Source organism: Drosophila persimilis, unplaced genomic scaffold (genome assembly GCF_003286085.1).
Source record: "Drosophila persimilis strain 14011-0111.01,24,50 unplaced genomic scaffold, DperRS2 tig00000700-arrow-arrow-pilon, whole genome shotgun sequence".
Taxonomy (NCBI): Eukaryota; Metazoa; Arthropoda; class Insecta; order Diptera; family Drosophilidae; genus Drosophila; species Drosophila persimilis.
Window position 1 is genome coordinate 1,640,387 of NW_020825340.1, and position 14,635 is coordinate 1,655,021.

The window sequence follows — 14,635 nt, forward strand, 5'->3', positions numbered from 1 at the left end:
AGAAATCATGAGCTCCAATGATTTTATAAGTTGACAAAAACTCTCTCCACATCCTACTTTGCTTACAAAAATATATGTAACTATTTCCTTTTATTTTCTTACTTTCAAACGATCCCCAAGCATATTTGAAAAATCGATAGACTTGGCGGCGATATCAATAAACCGTATCGTGCGTTCTGCAGCACTTGCACTCATGCAACGAACGGTCTTCGACTCTGGGAACTCTCAGTTTTGGCTGAGAGTTCTCATGAGATATCCTTTTTGATTAGAGGTCCCAGCGTATTTGAGTGTATGCGTGCTCCTTTTTTTTGTAGCATATGCGTTGCATGCATTTTATGAATTCAGAGCTAATTTACTTTAAATTTTGTAGACATTATGATAGTTTTTGAATAAGCTTGCCGAAGGAACCTGGGAGATCTCACTTCAAATTGGGTTGGTACGTTTACGTTTTAAAAACTGGCACATCACATATGTATTGTTAGTGCCAAAGAGTGTTGTGAAATACTTGTCGTTGATGATTTTCAATTTCGGCCTGGCTTGCGACTTATAAACACACTTCTGTCTAGTGCTAAAAGTAAAAATTTTAAAATATTTTGTAAAAAGAGAAAATAGTGAATAGAACGACAAAAGATAATTTTCCAATGCCCTGTAAGCAGAGGCACCGCGTCGGGAAAGAGGTCATAGCAAACAATAATTCGAGCAGAGCAGCGAGAGAACGACAGGGACATCAACATCGATTTTTTTGCACCCTTTTTTGTGCATAATTCGCATCGCATTTTAGCACACAAAGGAGACGGCTTGGTCACAGGCAGCAGGCAGCACGCAACCCAAAGAGTTCGCAGAACCGTGTCGTCGAGTCCGGGCGGGAGTGTAACATTGTGGAACGGTTGGAAACAGTCGTAGAATGAGCGACAGTGGGGAGGAACGCGACCATCAACCGATGGCGCGGCAAACTTCGTCAGCACCGTCGCCGCCACCGTCACCGTCGCCGTCTGCGTCTCCGTTGCCAGGCGTCTCAAGGTGAGTTCGGTGCTGTGCGCCCATGCATAATGCCAGATCCCAGACCCCGAAACCATTTCACTGTTCGATTTCCTCTGTCGTCTGCAGTGCATCGACGTCGACCTCGACGGCACCCGGTGGGCAGGCCACACCGGAGATGAAACGCTCGACTGTGCGCACCCTCATTCAGCGCTATTTCCACCAGCTGCAGTCCGGATGTGGCAATGAGCAGTGCACCAACATCAACTGCGCGTCCAGCGGAAGGGTGGCACCCATGACGCCCAACGAGGTGGCGGCCCGCGCACTCCAGCTATTCTCACAGGATGCCCGGCTGTGCGTGAATCCTGCGCAACTGCAACCGCCACCGCAAGCCGAACTCGAGCCGCAACCGGAGCGTGTCGCTCCAGTAGCCATCAGGTAGGATCCTCACATTCATTCGCTTATTCCGCCTAATCCGTCCCTCACCCGACAGCCCTCATGATATCGACATGCTTTCCCCCAACGAAAGCAGCAGCAGTAGCAGCAGCAGCAGCAGCAGTAGCAACAGCTCCACCAGCACCATCACCTCCGCCAGCACCACAACAACAACCAGCGCCCAGTCGCAAAGTTCTCCGGGTCCAACATCGGTTTCAGTGCCCGGTCCAAGTCCAAGTCCCATAGCGACAGCATTGCCGCGAATGGAGCAGCCCGAACTGGTGGCTCCAGCACCTGCGCCTGAACCTGCACCTGCCCCCGCCTCTTCCACCTCCACCTCCTCCTCCTCTGGAGCGTGCACAACAGAAAATCTTTCGGAAGTCAAATCTCTGGAGGCCAGCTGTCTGATATCCCTTTACGAGGAGTGTGTGAAGACGGACAGCTATGACAAGCTCTACCAGGCCGTCGGTGATGTCTTCTCGTGCGTGGAACGACTGAGCAGGAGCTTTGTGCGCACTCCGGACACGGAAGAAGAGGAGACACCGGCAGCTAGCGTGCCGATCTTCTTGGCCAAGCCTCCAGAGCCCCTGAACAAGGAGCAGCTGCGCACACTGGAGGGAGAGCACGACAAAGACGAGGACAGCACTCAGCAAGCAGGCGCAATGGAGGCCGTGGCAGGTACGGACACAGAAGCCGAAGCGGTGGCAGACGTCGACGGAGACAATGACGATGATGCTGGGCCGGAGGATGCCGATGATGAGGATGTGCCCATGGAGCCGGCTCCCAAGTCAACGTCGAACGCACAGCTGAAGGATCTATCGCTGAGCAGCGACACTCTGGTGGACTTTGAAGGACTGCGACGCGTGCAGCAACTCTTGTTTGCCTCCAAATCGCGAACTGTCATCGACAAGCTCACCAGCAGCGTCATCCAGCTGGCGGACTGGATCCATTACATGCGGCGGTACACCCCAGACTGGGAGAAGGTCATCCACTGTCTGGTCATATGCTTTGACCTGGCCACCAACAGTGAGTAGCAGCCCCCCAAGCCACTTATCGGTGGAGGACTTCCATTGATATGCTATTTTGCCCTTTTCGCTACTCTGCACGCAGCCAAAAACATGGACTACCTGGATCGGGTGCTGCCCAAGCTGTGTCTGGCAGCTTCCTCCATGTCCGTCAAGGCGCAGGCGCGTCTGGCCCGGATATGGGCGGCGCATTGCGCGGACCAGCTGCATACGCTGGTCGCCTCCTGCCAGCAGCAGATCACCCTCCAGGTCCTGCTAGACGAGGAGGCAATGCGCGAAAACGAGCACATAATTTGCGTGACCAAAGTTCTGAAGGTAACCACCGCCCCGCCCCGCGCAAAAGGTTTCCCATTGCTCATGCCCCGCTTCCATCCGCAGATTGTGTTTTATGCCAACATTCTGGCCAGCGAACTGGAGCGTCCCTCCTGTCGGATGTCGCTGGAGGAACAGGCGGAGATTGAAGAGGACAGTACTGAGGACGGTGTGCCCCCCGAGGAAGACCTCTTTCTGTACAACCAGGTGGGGCATCCCCACGTGCCCAAGTTCGCCGAGGACCAGATGGAGAAGATGCTGAAGGTGTCGGCCATCGACTGCCGCAAGCCGCTGGTGCCTCTCGAGGAGTTCTATAATGAGGCGCTCAGCGAGAACATCCAGATGCACCACGACTACCTCTCGTACAAGTCGCTGGCCATGGAGAGCGAGGTGGGCTCCAGCTCCAGCAACTACTTCTCCTTCATGCTGTACGCATTCATCCTGACGCCCGCCACCAAGGTGGACGCCCTGTACTACGACAGCCGGATGCGGATGTACAGCGAGCGCTACTCCACGCTCTATTCGCTCATCAACAACTTTGGCCAGGACGGGCCGGATGCCATCCACCGGCCGGATCTCAAGTTGACCGTGCGACGCGATCAGCTAATAAACGATGCGCTCGTGGGGGTAAGCAAACGGCTCGGAGAACCCTACTGAAAGATCCATAATCTATCAGGTGGCACTGTGGGGTTTTTCTTGCAGCTGGAACTGGTGGCCATGAGCAATCCAAAGGATCTCAAGAAGCAGCTAGTCGTGGAGTTTGTCGGCGAGCAGGGCATCGACGAGGGCGGCGTATCCAAAGAGTTCTTTCAATTGATCGTTGAGGAGATTTTCAATCCGGCATTCGGCATGTTTTTGCAGCAGGAGGAGACCAACAACATGTGGTGAGTGCCAGGCCCCCTGCTATTCATGTGGCCCCTCTCTCATGTTTCCTCGTCCCTCGTTCCAAAGGTTCAATGCCACACCCTTCGAGAATGGGGCACAATTCACTCTGATTGGTATCATCATCGGATTGGCCATCTACAATAACGTGATTCTGGCTGTGAACTTCCCGATGGTGGTCTACCGCAAGCTATTGGGCTATCGCGGTACATTCTGCGATCTGCGCGACTACAGTCCCATGCTGTACTCGAGCCTCAAGTCGTTGCTCGACTTTGAGGGCGAGAACATGGAGGAAGTCTTCGATCAGACGTTCAAGATAAGCTACACCAATGTGTTCGGTGAGATGGTCGAGCACGAGCTGGTGCCGCACGGCGACGTGGTACTCGTCGGGCAGCACAACAAGCAGCTGTTTGTGGACCTGTACGCCGACTTTCTGCTGAACAAGAATATTCAGCAGCAGTTCAACTCCTTCCGCAAGGGCTTCGAGATGGTCACCGACGAGTCGCCGCTGAAGCTGCTCTTCCGTCCCGAGGAGATCGAGATGCTGGTCTGCGGCAGTCGCGTGAGTACCCTAGGCTAACAAATTCTCAACGAGCAGCAAATGGTGCTAAAAGCTTTTCTTTGGGCTTTGCAGGAATTCGACTTTGTGGAGTTGGAGCACTCCACGGAGTACGAGGGCGGCTACTCGTACGAGACGCAGATAATCAAGGACTTTTGGAAGATTGTGCATGCCATGCCGCACGAGTCGAAGCGCAAGCTGCTCGAATTCGCAACAGGATCGGCCCGGGTGCCCGTCGGGGGGCTCAAGTGTCTGCGCCTGCTGATCACGCGTCACGGGCCGGACAGCGATCGACTGCCCACTTCGCACACCTGCTTCAATGTCCTGCTGCTGCCGGAGTACAGCAGCAAGGTGAAGCTGGAGGAGCGCCTGCTGAAGGCAATCAACTACTCCAAGGGCTTCGGCATGCTGTAGGCAGTGGGACCCGAGTTTGGGCCCCAATTGCATCGTAACTGATACCACCTCTCTAGGAACGAAGACGATTACATATTTGGCTTTAGTGTTTTTTTGTTGTTGGGTTATGCCATTTATTTTTGATACAACCTGTTCAAATGAGACAATATACATATATATATGCTCAATTTCTGGCGCGATGGCAAGCTAAAATAATGAACGGACACGACTTTCACGGTACACTCGAGAAACTCCCCTACCACACTGTTCTTTCTTTTGTCGCTCAGTTAATTGTAAATATAAATTTACTAGTATGTGTACAATAGCATTATGTGTATTCTCACCCATGTAACCATATATATATAGGTCGACAGGCACTGAATTTATTAATAAATTTAAAGTGCGCGCCAAACAAACAAAACTTACTCGAAGTTTCTTCCATGCCTATCGACCTATCGCTGGCTCGCTTTGCAACACTGACGCGTCAGCTGAGATGCGGGCGTCGGATCCCTGCTAGTGGGACGCTTTGGGTCCATTCATTCGTCTTTTTGGGGTTCTTGGGTTCGGCTCGAATCAAAAAGTTGTTCCACTTGAAATCTAGTGCACTTGAAGGAACAGAAAATGCAACAATTATAACGCAAAGTGCTTCATATCCCTACTGTCTAAAGTGCCTAACAAATTTATTCCACGCGTGTGTGTGAGAGTTTCTTTTTTTTCTGTGTGTGTGAACAGAACCGTAAAATCCAGCAGAATGCAAAAACAACAAGAGCGCACATTGTTGTTGCGCTTTGGAGCGCTGCCCGTATTGTTTTTGCTTCTGGCGTCGCAAGGAGCCCACGCAGATGCAGGCGCAGCGGCAGATGCTGCTGCCGACGTCGCTGCAGCAGAGTCCAATTTGAATGGTTTGTTTCTACTGCACTGCAATGAGTGAGAGCATCTCTCGAATTAGTCGACATGGAAAATTATATTGTATGCAAAGGCGACTGACTTCCTCCATCCCCATCGCTCACTGTGGTTTTGTTTATGTTCTCATGCCCCGCCTTCCTGCATTCCATCCTGCTGCCAGCACCCTGTACTTGTACAGCAGAAGGGTATATTGGATGGGCATTCAATCGCAGAGTCACAGGATCTGCTGTAATACCGCGGGGCAGATTAAGGGTTCCTTTAGGCCGCGAATGTAAAGAAATTATAAATTTTCTTAATTACGAAGACATTGGACTAGTCCTGGGCACACATTTCTGTAAAGTAGAGGTATCTTTAGGTCGCTATAGCGACCACTTGTTCTGGTTTTCGTTCCGTCTGATGTATGGGGCCGTTCACACTGGAATTGCATGGCAGGAGCATCCACATATGCGGATCGGTACCGAAATAGCAGATTCTAATGAATCTCAATTCATTATTCTCTTGTTTCAAACGCGTTCAACCCGTTGATTAAGCAAAATAAACCAGTTAATCAGCCAAAACGATCAAAAAGACTCGTCAAACCAATATCTTACTTGTGTGCTTCGCCTTAGATCCCTCAGATACAATTCAATGAAGCCAATCCACTAATCCACATAATCTTCTCTCAATCCCGCAGATAAGGTCGAAGTATTCACGGTGGCCACTGAACCCACCGATGGCTATGCCCGCTATATCCGTTCTGCACGCATTTACGACGTTAAGGTGAGATATTTCTGTATATTTTAAGACACTACTTTTAGCATCTATGTAGATTGGACCACATTAGTCCCAGGTCTAGTTTCATTTGCACTCGATATCTAAAATCTTGGCATCGGCTTTGCGGTTTCGCAAGAACCGTTATGAGTTCCAGAAGAAAGAAAAGAATCGACAGATTAACAAATGCGACGCACAGTTAGTCCATAAAGTATGTTTATGGGGTGGATCAAGGGGTTGTTTATAGAGCAGTTTCTTATTTTAGAACTGTTTAAAGAAGCAGTTCCATCAGAAATTTGTGTATTTCTCCTTATATAAATCATTACGAGCTGACTTTTCAATTGGTGGAAATTCTCGTAGACCAAGAAAATCCTATTTAATAAAAATAGAAAGTGTATTGCCAGAGGACATAGGGATCATGAAGACTTTCATGAGGGAATTATCAATAGGTTTTCCTCAGCACGAGTAGTACTCTCTTAAAAAAGACCAATAATTCTTTATAAATCTCATAAATTTCCTTAGAATATCATAGGAATCGAAAGCATAAACCAAAATTTATTCTGCCACCAATTCTTTCGCATGCAAATCAGAGCTGATTGTTTTTATTGATGAATTTCTAATTTGACGTCTGTCTGGAGAATCTGTTGTTCATAAAAACTTGTCTTAAAACCACAAACTATACTATATATGTATGTACATGGTACATACATATGTATATGTGACAGATAAGGGGTCGGGTTCGGGTTCGGATTCGGGTCTGTGCTGTGCTGTGTGGTCTTCCAAAGATCTCGAAGAATCGCCGGTTGTCGGCCTGTGGCACACTTTCATAACTTTGTATTGTTTTATGTACGAGTTATGGGGCACATATGTACACTATATGCGGCCAAGCATCCGGCGTGGCATCTGATGTGTACCCCAGAGATTGGCTGGACTTGTGGGGCACCGGCAACATCAAGTGCACACATGTTTAAATTCCTATTCCAATTCCGATTCCAATTCGGACTCGGATTCGTATTCCTATTCGGATTCTCATGCTTGCGGGCCCGATTGCGGGCATTAATCACGTAGTCCCATTGCAGTTGCCGGGGGTTATTAGAACAGAGATTCGTCTCTATTCGGTTTCTAGAACTTTCTTCCAATCATCTTCCACATACAGAGGGGGTTTGACTTCTGCTTATCAGGGATTTGCTCCCTCTAAACGTTGACAGTTTCTGATGGTGGTTTTGTTTTGCCCGATTTTGTCAGGCCGCTCTCTGAATGTTTCGGTATTTCGAAGGGAATACGAATACGAAAATCTGCTGATTAGCCCGATCCTGATGGTCCCATGGCCCCCCCACCCCCCACCCCCATCCCCCATTCCCCATTCCCCTTTGTCTTGGATTTCGTTATGTATTCGGAGAACTGTGTGAGCCCCAAGCGATTGCAGAATGAATGGGGATCGGAGTTGGGGCATTCAAGTGGGGTTTCATGTTTTGTATGTGCTTCCATTTATTCGTTTGCTTCTTTGTTATATCTTTTTGTTCTGGTATGATCAACATTTGGAGCAACATTGTCTCCTTTAAAGCCTTTAAATACCTTTCAAAGCCAATGGTTTCCAAGGGAGTTCTATGATATATCAGTCTTTGCTAAGATTATAAAGGTTAAAGATTCTTAAGCCTTTAAAAATCAATTAAATAAGGAAATGAACCACATACCAGTACGAGAAAACACCAAGATGATCCGGGGTTATCTATAAAAGATCTTGCTATCAATTAAGAACCGGATCCAAATCACATTCAACAAAATTAGAGAAATATTTCTCGTCTAAGAAGATAGTGAATCCAATTAAAAGATTTGTGTACCAACAGGTCACAACCTTGGGCCTGGGCGAGCACTGGAAGGGCGGTGATATGCAGCATCCCGGAGGCGGTTTCAAAGTCAATCTCCTTCGCAAAGCTGTTGCACCCCTGAAGGATGAACAAGACACAATCGTACTCTTCACAGACAGGTAAGAAGGTACCAAAGAGCTATGCAGAAACCAGAATCAATCCCTTATTTTCCATAGCTATGATGTGATCATCACCGCCAAGCTGGAGGAGATTGTAGAGTTGTTCAAGGAGTCGAAGGCCAAGCTGCTCTTCTCCGCAGAGAAGTTCTGCTGGCCGGACAGTAGCCTGACCGATGCGTACCCCGAGGTGGAGGGCAATGCCTCGCGCTTCCTAAACTCGGGGGCCTTCATTGGCTACGCCCCGCAGGTGAACGCCCTGCTGGAGGAGGCCATCGACGACATGGACGATGACCAGCTGTACTACACCAAGGTGTTCCTGGACGAGGCTAGGCGGGCCAAGCTGGGCATGAAGCTGGACACGCAGTCACGCCTGTTCCAGAACCTGCACGGCGCCAAGAACGACGTCAAGCTGAAGGTGGACATCGAGAGCAACCAGGGCATCCTGCAGAACGTGAACTTTCTGACCACGCCCGCCATTGTCCATGGCAACGGACTGAGCAAGGTCGATCTGAATGCCTACGGCAACTATCTGGCCAAAACATTCAACGGCATCTGCACTGTTTGCCAGGAGTATCTCCTGGAACTGGATGTAAGTGCCAGACATCTCCTGAACAGAGTAGATTTAATCCAGCTTTGAATTTTCCTCCAGGAACAACATCTGCCCGTGATCTCCCTCTCTGTGATTGTCCCCATGGCCGTGCCCTTCTTTGACCAATTCCTCGAGGGCATCGAGAAGATCAACTACCCCAAGCAGAACCTCCATTTGCTGATCTACAGCAATGTGGAGCTTCACGACGCGGACATCAAGTCGTTTGTGAACAAGCATGGCGAGAAATACGCCAGTGCCAAGTACACTCTCTCCACGGACAATCTGGACGAGCGTCAAGGCAGGCAATTGGCCTTGTAAGTGCTTAAGGAAACCAGAAATTACTCTTACGGGATGGTACTCGAACTGCTTGAATGGATATACTTTAGTTCTTTGAAGGATTGATTCTTCCCAAAGATAGAGAAGGCTGCATTCACTCAGCAGATGTGGGAATGTCTTAAGATCTGAGAGAGCTTCCTTGACATTAGTATTCAGACATAGACGTTATTTTTACAAGCGGTGCTTCCTAGGGAAAATATACGAAAGCTTCTATTGTTTCGACTAGTCTTTTTGACTCTTTCAGAGCACATTTAAATTATAATTTCTGATCTTTATAGACTATAGACTCTGAACAGTCACATAATTATCCAAGAGTTAAGGCATATTCATTCACATTCTTTGCCTCAACCCAAGAATAGTTCAATATTTACGCTGATTTATTCTCTATTCCAGCGACCAAGCCAAGCTCCGCAAAAGCGACTACATTTTCTTCATTGATGGAGATGCCCATATCGATGATGGCGAAGTGCTACGCGAACTGCTCAAACTGAACAAGTAGGTCACGGCTGAACGGCTGAACGGCTGAACTCTCTAACTCTGAACACCGAAAAATAATGATGCCCCCTCTTTTGCAGGCAATTTGTGGCGCCGCTGTTCGCCAAATACCACGAGCTGTGGAGCAACTTCTGGGGCGCACTCTCGGAGGGCGGCTTCTATGCGAGGTCGCACGACTACGTGGACATTGTCAAGCGGGATCTGATGTAAGCATAAACAAAAAAAACGCTAGGGTTTACATCTTGTATGCTATGTGCATCGATTTTATTGCTTAAGCCTAGGGAGCCACGCCCCGAACTGATTCGGCCGGTTCCGACCGTCGATCAGTCGAAGGCGATGGAGAAATCTGTTTTGAAGCTGCGCCGATCGATGGAGTACATGTTGTCGGCGGTGCACTCGTAGAGGCCTGCGTCCATCTGTGTGGCCGGGTCGATTTCGATCTTGGACTTTACCCTGTCATCGCCGATGGTCCACTCGTGGACGTGCATGTAGAGGTGCTGGTAGATCTCGGCCCCGTCCTTGTACCAGGTGATGTGTGGCCGCGGATTGCCCTTGGCCACGCACAGGAAGGCGATCTTGTGGCCCAGCACGTACTCCAGATCAAAGTGTGAGGCCTGCAAGATCTTGGCTCCCTGCAGGAAACCGCAGATTCGATTCGTGATCTTCTTTCACTCAACTACTGTCACTCAACTCACGTTATTGTTGTTGTAGTACTGATCGGACTCGGGATCGCGGTACTTGCCCGTGATGGGCAGGCCGATCTGGACCCTAGACTTGGTGCGTCCGCGACCACGGGCACGCCGCGCCTCGCACACGGGACCAGTGCCCAGCATGAGCAGGCCCAGGCCGAGGCAGATGATCAGGCATTTGACCTGCATTGTGCGTGTGGTGCTATGAGTGGTGCGATGTGTGGTGTGCGGTGTGTGCTCTGTGACTCCTCCGATGGCTCCGCCCGACGGTGCTGTGCGAATCTCGTCTGCTCGGCGACTGATCCACTCTGCTGTGGGCCCTGGTCGATGCCTCGATGTCTCGATGCCTCGATCTGCCTGCCCCACGTAATTTGCCACAATTGGCGTCGCCATATAATCCGTGGACTGTGCAGTAGTGGAATCTGCGCTCTCCAATCTTTTTGGACTTGGCCCGGGATATGGTTCCTCATCTCTGCACTTCCATATTCCACACTCAATTTCATCGCTTGATTTGATTTGGGCGCTCGTTTGCAAATGGGAAGCTCTTGTCACCCCTTTTCCTGATATTTTTCGCTGGGATTCGGACAATGGCACAGTGGGGAAGGGTCCATTGAAAGGGAAATGTTATGGAAAAGATGTTTCGACTATGCTTTCCTTATGCCTAATTCTGTTGCTAAATATGAAGGTTTTTTTTCGGGCCTTGCCTTCTACAATTATTGCCAGCCTTCGGCCCACTGTGCACCTGTGGGGTGACATTTCAAAGCCACTGTTGTGGGCCTCTCAGTGTGGGGTTTGCTTTCACACATTTTAATAAAATAAATGCAAAAAAATCATTTGAATTAGGTAATTGAGCCAATTTGTCGGCCACGCATACAGATGCGCCCTTACAGAGCCGGAGACAGAGGCAAACACAGAGAGGCACATGAGGCACATGAGGCACATGAGGCATAAGGTCGTGAACGAATAGAATTTAAATTTCCATGAAATGAGACGCAAAAAAGTATTTTTATACATTTTTTGTTTTGTTTGTTTATTAACTTTAGCTGGATTCAACTGGATTCAAAGTTTAGATTTCATTTTAATGCTTTACGGTGCTAAAAGTTAACCATTACATAGTCCGTGCGAAAGCCCCGACGATCGATGGCATAGATGTTATCCGCCTGACATTCGTAGTAGCCTGAAAGATGGACGGAAAGAGAGATGATATGGGGGGTATAGACCTTGTTCCACACTGCCATGACTACTTACCCGCATCCATCTGCGTAGTGGGATCTATTTCCATTTTACTTTTGATAATATCCGTCTCTATGTGAGACTCGTGCACCTAAAGCAGACCCAGCAGAGTGTCAATTGAGTGATCTCTAAGTGTTCGAAAGAAGTCTTACCTGAAAGAAGCGATGCTGGTAGAGCTCGGCTCCATCCTTGAACCAGGTGATGGTGGGCCGTGGATTGCCTGGGAAAGATACGCGCCTCTATAAATCCTTCCAGTGAGCAGCAAACCCCACTCTACTCACCTTGGGCCATGCAGAAGAAGGTGATCTTGCGTCCCAGCGTGTAGTCCAGCTCGAAGTGCGAGGACTTTATTATCTTGGCACCCTGCAACACACAGAATATACGTATGATATCTGTACAACCTCTGGCGAACGTCGTCACTCACATTCTCATGATCGTAGTAGCTGACGGCATCCTGGGAGAGGTGCTGGATGACCACGGGCTTCTTGCCCGTGTAGTTGCGTCGCAGAACATTCCTGCCGCCCGTGCTTCCTGGGAAACAGGAGTTACTAGACAGCTGAGAACCCAGTGGATAGGGGGATATATATGCTAGTGGATCACTCACTTTGGGCTGCCACACGGCCAAGATCGCTGATCAGCAGCAGGAGGCAGAGGCCGAGGCCGAGGAGAGACGATTGCTTGAGCTTCCAGCTCCAGAGGCCACAGAGACTGGTCATTGTCGAGCCGCGTGATTCCGATCGGCGATCGTCAACGGGGAATGTTGTTTTGATACTGCGCTCTGCATCTGCACGGCACGTTATCCACTCCACTCCCATCCCATCGTGGGTCGTCTTCCCCCTCTGTTCTTCAGCGTGGATGCGGGCACTTTTGATTGAATTACGGGCAGTAAATGGGGGGATCAGATCTGTTGGGTGCGACGCCACTTTCCATTTCGCAACTTTGTTGCGAATCCACTGCGCAATGAGTGTTGTCACTGGCTCGCCGTGTTTTTGGCTGGTTATTCATCAGTTCTCGTTCTCTCCATTCTTCTCCACTTCTCCGACAGCGGCATATTCAACGTGCCCCATGTGACGAGCATCTATCTGGTGAGGAGCAGCGCTTTCGACGTCCTCAGCTTCCAGCATAGCGAATACGACGCCGATATGGCCATGTGCGAGTCGCTACGAAAAGCGGTAAGTACTTTATGCCTACTGATTGGTATTTCCTTTTGTCACATATAAGATCCTATTGGTATACAGACACTTCCCATTCTTTGTCCCACAATTGATAGTCCAATGTTCTCTTATCTGCTGAACGTTTTCCTATCCACTTTTTGCTGGGTGCTTTAGATGGGGCCTTAATTCACATACTAATCCAATTCCGGCTTTGTTTTTCAGGGTGTATTCATGTTCATTAGCAATCAACGCTACTTCGGGCACTTGGTCAATGCTGATAACTTCGACACCAAGGTGGCACGTCCCGACTTCTACACGCTGTTCAGCAATCGGTACGACTGGACCGAGAAGTACATCCATCCGAACTACTCGGAGCAGCTGAACGCCAGCACGGTGATTGAGCAGCCGTGTCCGGATGTGTACTGGATGGCGATCGTGACGGACGCCTTCTGCGATGATCTGGTGGCCATTATGGAGAACCACGGCACCTGGTCTGATGGCAGCAACAATGACAATCGTCTGGAGGGCGGCTACGAGGCAGTGCCCACGCGCGACATTCACATGAAGCAGGTGGGCCTCGAGGTGCTGTACCTGAAGTTCCTGGAGCTGTTTGTGCGACCCCTGCAGGAGCGCGTCTTCACCGGCTATTATCATAACGTGAGTTCATGGATAGATCCCGAGAGATCGGATTGCTAATGTTAAACCCACCCACAGCCTCCTCGCGCGCTGATGAACTTCATGGTGCGCTATCGGCCCGACGAGCAGCCCTCGCTGCGGCCCCACCACGACGCCTCGACCTACACCATCAACATTGCCATGAACCAGGTGGACACCGACTACGAGGGAGGCGGGTGCCGCTTCTTGCGCTACAACTGCTCCGTGACGGAGACAAAGAAGGGCTGGATGCTTATGCACCCTGGCCGACTGACCCACTACCACGAGGGACTGCTGGTGACCAAAGGCACACGCTACATCATGATCTCCTTCATCGATCCGTAGACGTGGATGGGCGGAAATACCAAATAAGAGATTCGAATGGACATTTAATGGTTACTATATGCATCATGACTGCCATATCGGCCACTCCAAAGAATTGTGTATCCTAAGATCGAACAGAACCCGATCAAATCTAGTTAAAGTCCCAGAACAAGAAGTGGGGGGTTTTCGGCCAGTCTGAATTTTTTGAAGATTTTACATACCCGACTACTTTGAGACCGATAGCTTTAGAGTCCCTAAAAAGAATCTGTTTAATACCTAAGTTAAATGTAAGTTTTTTTATAACGTATTCAACGTGTTCAAGTCTGCAATCAAATAAATGCAATAATTAAAAGGTTTACACTTCGGTTCGATTAATATAAATACTTATCTATCCAGATCTTTAACATTCTGGACTCCTCTTACATTACATTATTGCAAATTTGCTCACATTTTTGCTCTCAACCATTGAATTATTTTTATCACAATTTTAATACCAATAGCTAGAGCAGAACAATGATATATATATGTACATACATACATATGAACATATTCGTTGAAGAATTATTTCAAATTTAAAAATTAATAGCAGCTCAGTTTTAATATGAAATTTTCCTAATGAAACACGTAAAAATAACTTTCGAACGACAGTTCATATGGTAATGTTACAGTACATATAGTTTTCTAATTGGTATTGGTGTGTTTTAAAGAATGATTTTCTTTGCAAAGCCCCATAAAAGAAACCAGAAAGAACCTTTTAAGTATATCCTCACCGATCGGTATTTATCTACAAATATGGTAATGCAGAGTACTGAGGAAACAATGGTTTTCTTTTTCCATTAAATCCTCCCATACAAAATGAGACGTTGTATAAGTTATTACCTGCGTTGAATATTTTGTTTTTGTAGACATTTTTTCTAGCTTGTAATTTATGTTT

At 48.6% G+C, this 14,635-nt stretch overlaps 4 protein-coding genes across 5 annotated transcripts; 2 read left to right on the forward strand and 2 right to left on the reverse strand.

The window, feature by feature from the left end:
• The first annotated feature begins 599 nt into the window (after positions 1-599).
• LOC113566448 (ubiquitin-protein ligase E3A) lies at positions 600-4,907 on the forward strand. 2 transcript variants are annotated; one of them, XM_026992039.1, is made up of 8 exons: positions 600-1,020; positions 1,108-1,416; positions 1,472-2,439; positions 2,524-2,753; positions 2,817-3,377; positions 3,453-3,634; positions 3,702-4,194; positions 4,267-4,907. In XM_026992039.1, the coding sequence occupies exons 1-8, from the start codon at positions 905-907 to the stop codon at positions 4,603-4,605; spliced, it is 3,198 nt and encodes a 1,065-aa protein (XP_026847840.1). In that variant the 5' UTR covers positions 600-904; the 3' UTR covers positions 4,606-4,907. The 2 variants fall into 2 exon arrangements, with proteins under 2 accessions (XP_026847840.1, XP_026847841.1); XM_026992040.1 differs by having other exon boundaries at positions 1,511-2,439.
• Positions 4,908-5,124: 217 nt separating this feature from the next.
• LOC6598880 (procollagen-lysine,2-oxoglutarate 5-dioxygenase) lies at positions 5,125-14,059 on the forward strand. The gene is made up of 10 exons (XM_026992018.1): positions 5,125-5,486; positions 6,164-6,249; positions 8,088-8,227; positions 8,285-8,816; positions 8,877-9,130; positions 9,546-9,647; positions 9,728-9,853; positions 12,615-12,741; positions 12,946-13,380; positions 13,438-14,059. Exons 1-10 carry the CDS (start codon positions 5,336-5,338, stop codon positions 13,720-13,722), a joined length of 2,238 nt encoding a protein of 745 aa, XP_026847819.1. The 5' UTR covers positions 5,125-5,335; the 3' UTR covers positions 13,723-14,059.
• On the reverse strand, positions 9,882-10,656 carry LOC6598966 (immunoglobulin domain-containing protein oig-4). Its single transcript, XM_002024018.2, has 2 exons — positions 10,343-10,656; positions 9,882-10,279 (listed from the first exon to the last, which is right to left on the reverse strand). The coding sequence occupies exons 1-2, from the start codon at positions 10,523-10,525 to the stop codon at positions 9,971-9,973; spliced, it is 492 nt and encodes a 163-aa protein (XP_002024054.1). The 5' UTR covers positions 10,526-10,656; the 3' UTR covers positions 9,882-9,970.
• Positions 11,338-12,480, reverse strand: LOC6598967 (contactin-4). The gene is made up of 6 exons (XM_026992019.1): positions 12,174-12,480; positions 11,994-12,100; positions 11,851-11,932; positions 11,722-11,789; positions 11,585-11,660; positions 11,338-11,513 (listed from the first exon to the last, which is right to left on the reverse strand). Exons 1-6 carry the CDS (start codon positions 12,382-12,384, stop codon positions 11,431-11,433), a joined length of 627 nt encoding a protein of 208 aa, XP_026847820.1. The 5' UTR covers positions 12,385-12,480; the 3' UTR covers positions 11,338-11,430.
• Positions 14,060-14,635: the final 576 nt, after the last annotated feature.

Coding starts and splice junctions, on each gene's coding strand:
- LOC6598880 (XM_026992018.1), top strand. CDS start 5,336: ATGCAAAAACAACAAGAGCGCACATTGTTGTTGCGCTTTGGAGCGCTG. Junction 5,487..6,163: donor AGCAGAGTCCAATTTGAATG/GTTTGTTTCTAC, acceptor TCAATCCCGCAG/ATAAGGTCGAAGTATTCACG. Junction 9,648..9,727: donor GAACTGCTCAAACTGAACAA/GTAGGTCACGGC, acceptor CCTCTTTTGCAG/GCAATTTGTGGCGCCGCTGT.
- LOC6598966 (XM_002024018.2), bottom strand. CDS start 10,525: ATGCAGGTCAAATGCCTGATCATCTGCCTCGGCCTGGGCCTGCTCATG. Junction 10,280..10,342: donor AGTACTACAACAACAATAAC/GTGAGTTGAGTG, acceptor GGTTTCCTGCAG/GGAGCCAAGATCTTGCAGGC.
- LOC113566448 (XM_026992039.1), top strand. CDS start 905: ATGAGCGACAGTGGGGAGGAACGCGACCATCAACCGATGGCGCGGCAA. Junction 2,440..2,523: donor CTTTGACCTGGCCACCAACA/GTGAGTAGCAGC, acceptor CTCTGCACGCAG/CCAAAAACATGGACTACCTG. Junction 4,195..4,266: donor TGCTGGTCTGCGGCAGTCGC/GTGAGTACCCTA, acceptor TGGGCTTTGCAG/GAATTCGACTTTGTGGAGTT.
- LOC6598967 (XM_026992019.1), bottom strand. CDS start 12,384: ATGGGAGTGGAGTGGATAACGTGCCGTGCAGATGCAGAGCGCAGTATC. Junction 11,661..11,721: donor ACCAGCATCGCTTCTTTCAG/GTAAGACTTCTT, acceptor GGTCTGCTTTAG/GTGCACGAGTCTCACATAGA. Junction 11,514..11,584: donor CACTACGCAGATGGATGCGG/GTAAGTAGTCAT, acceptor TCCATCTTTCAG/GCTACTACGAATGTCAGGCG.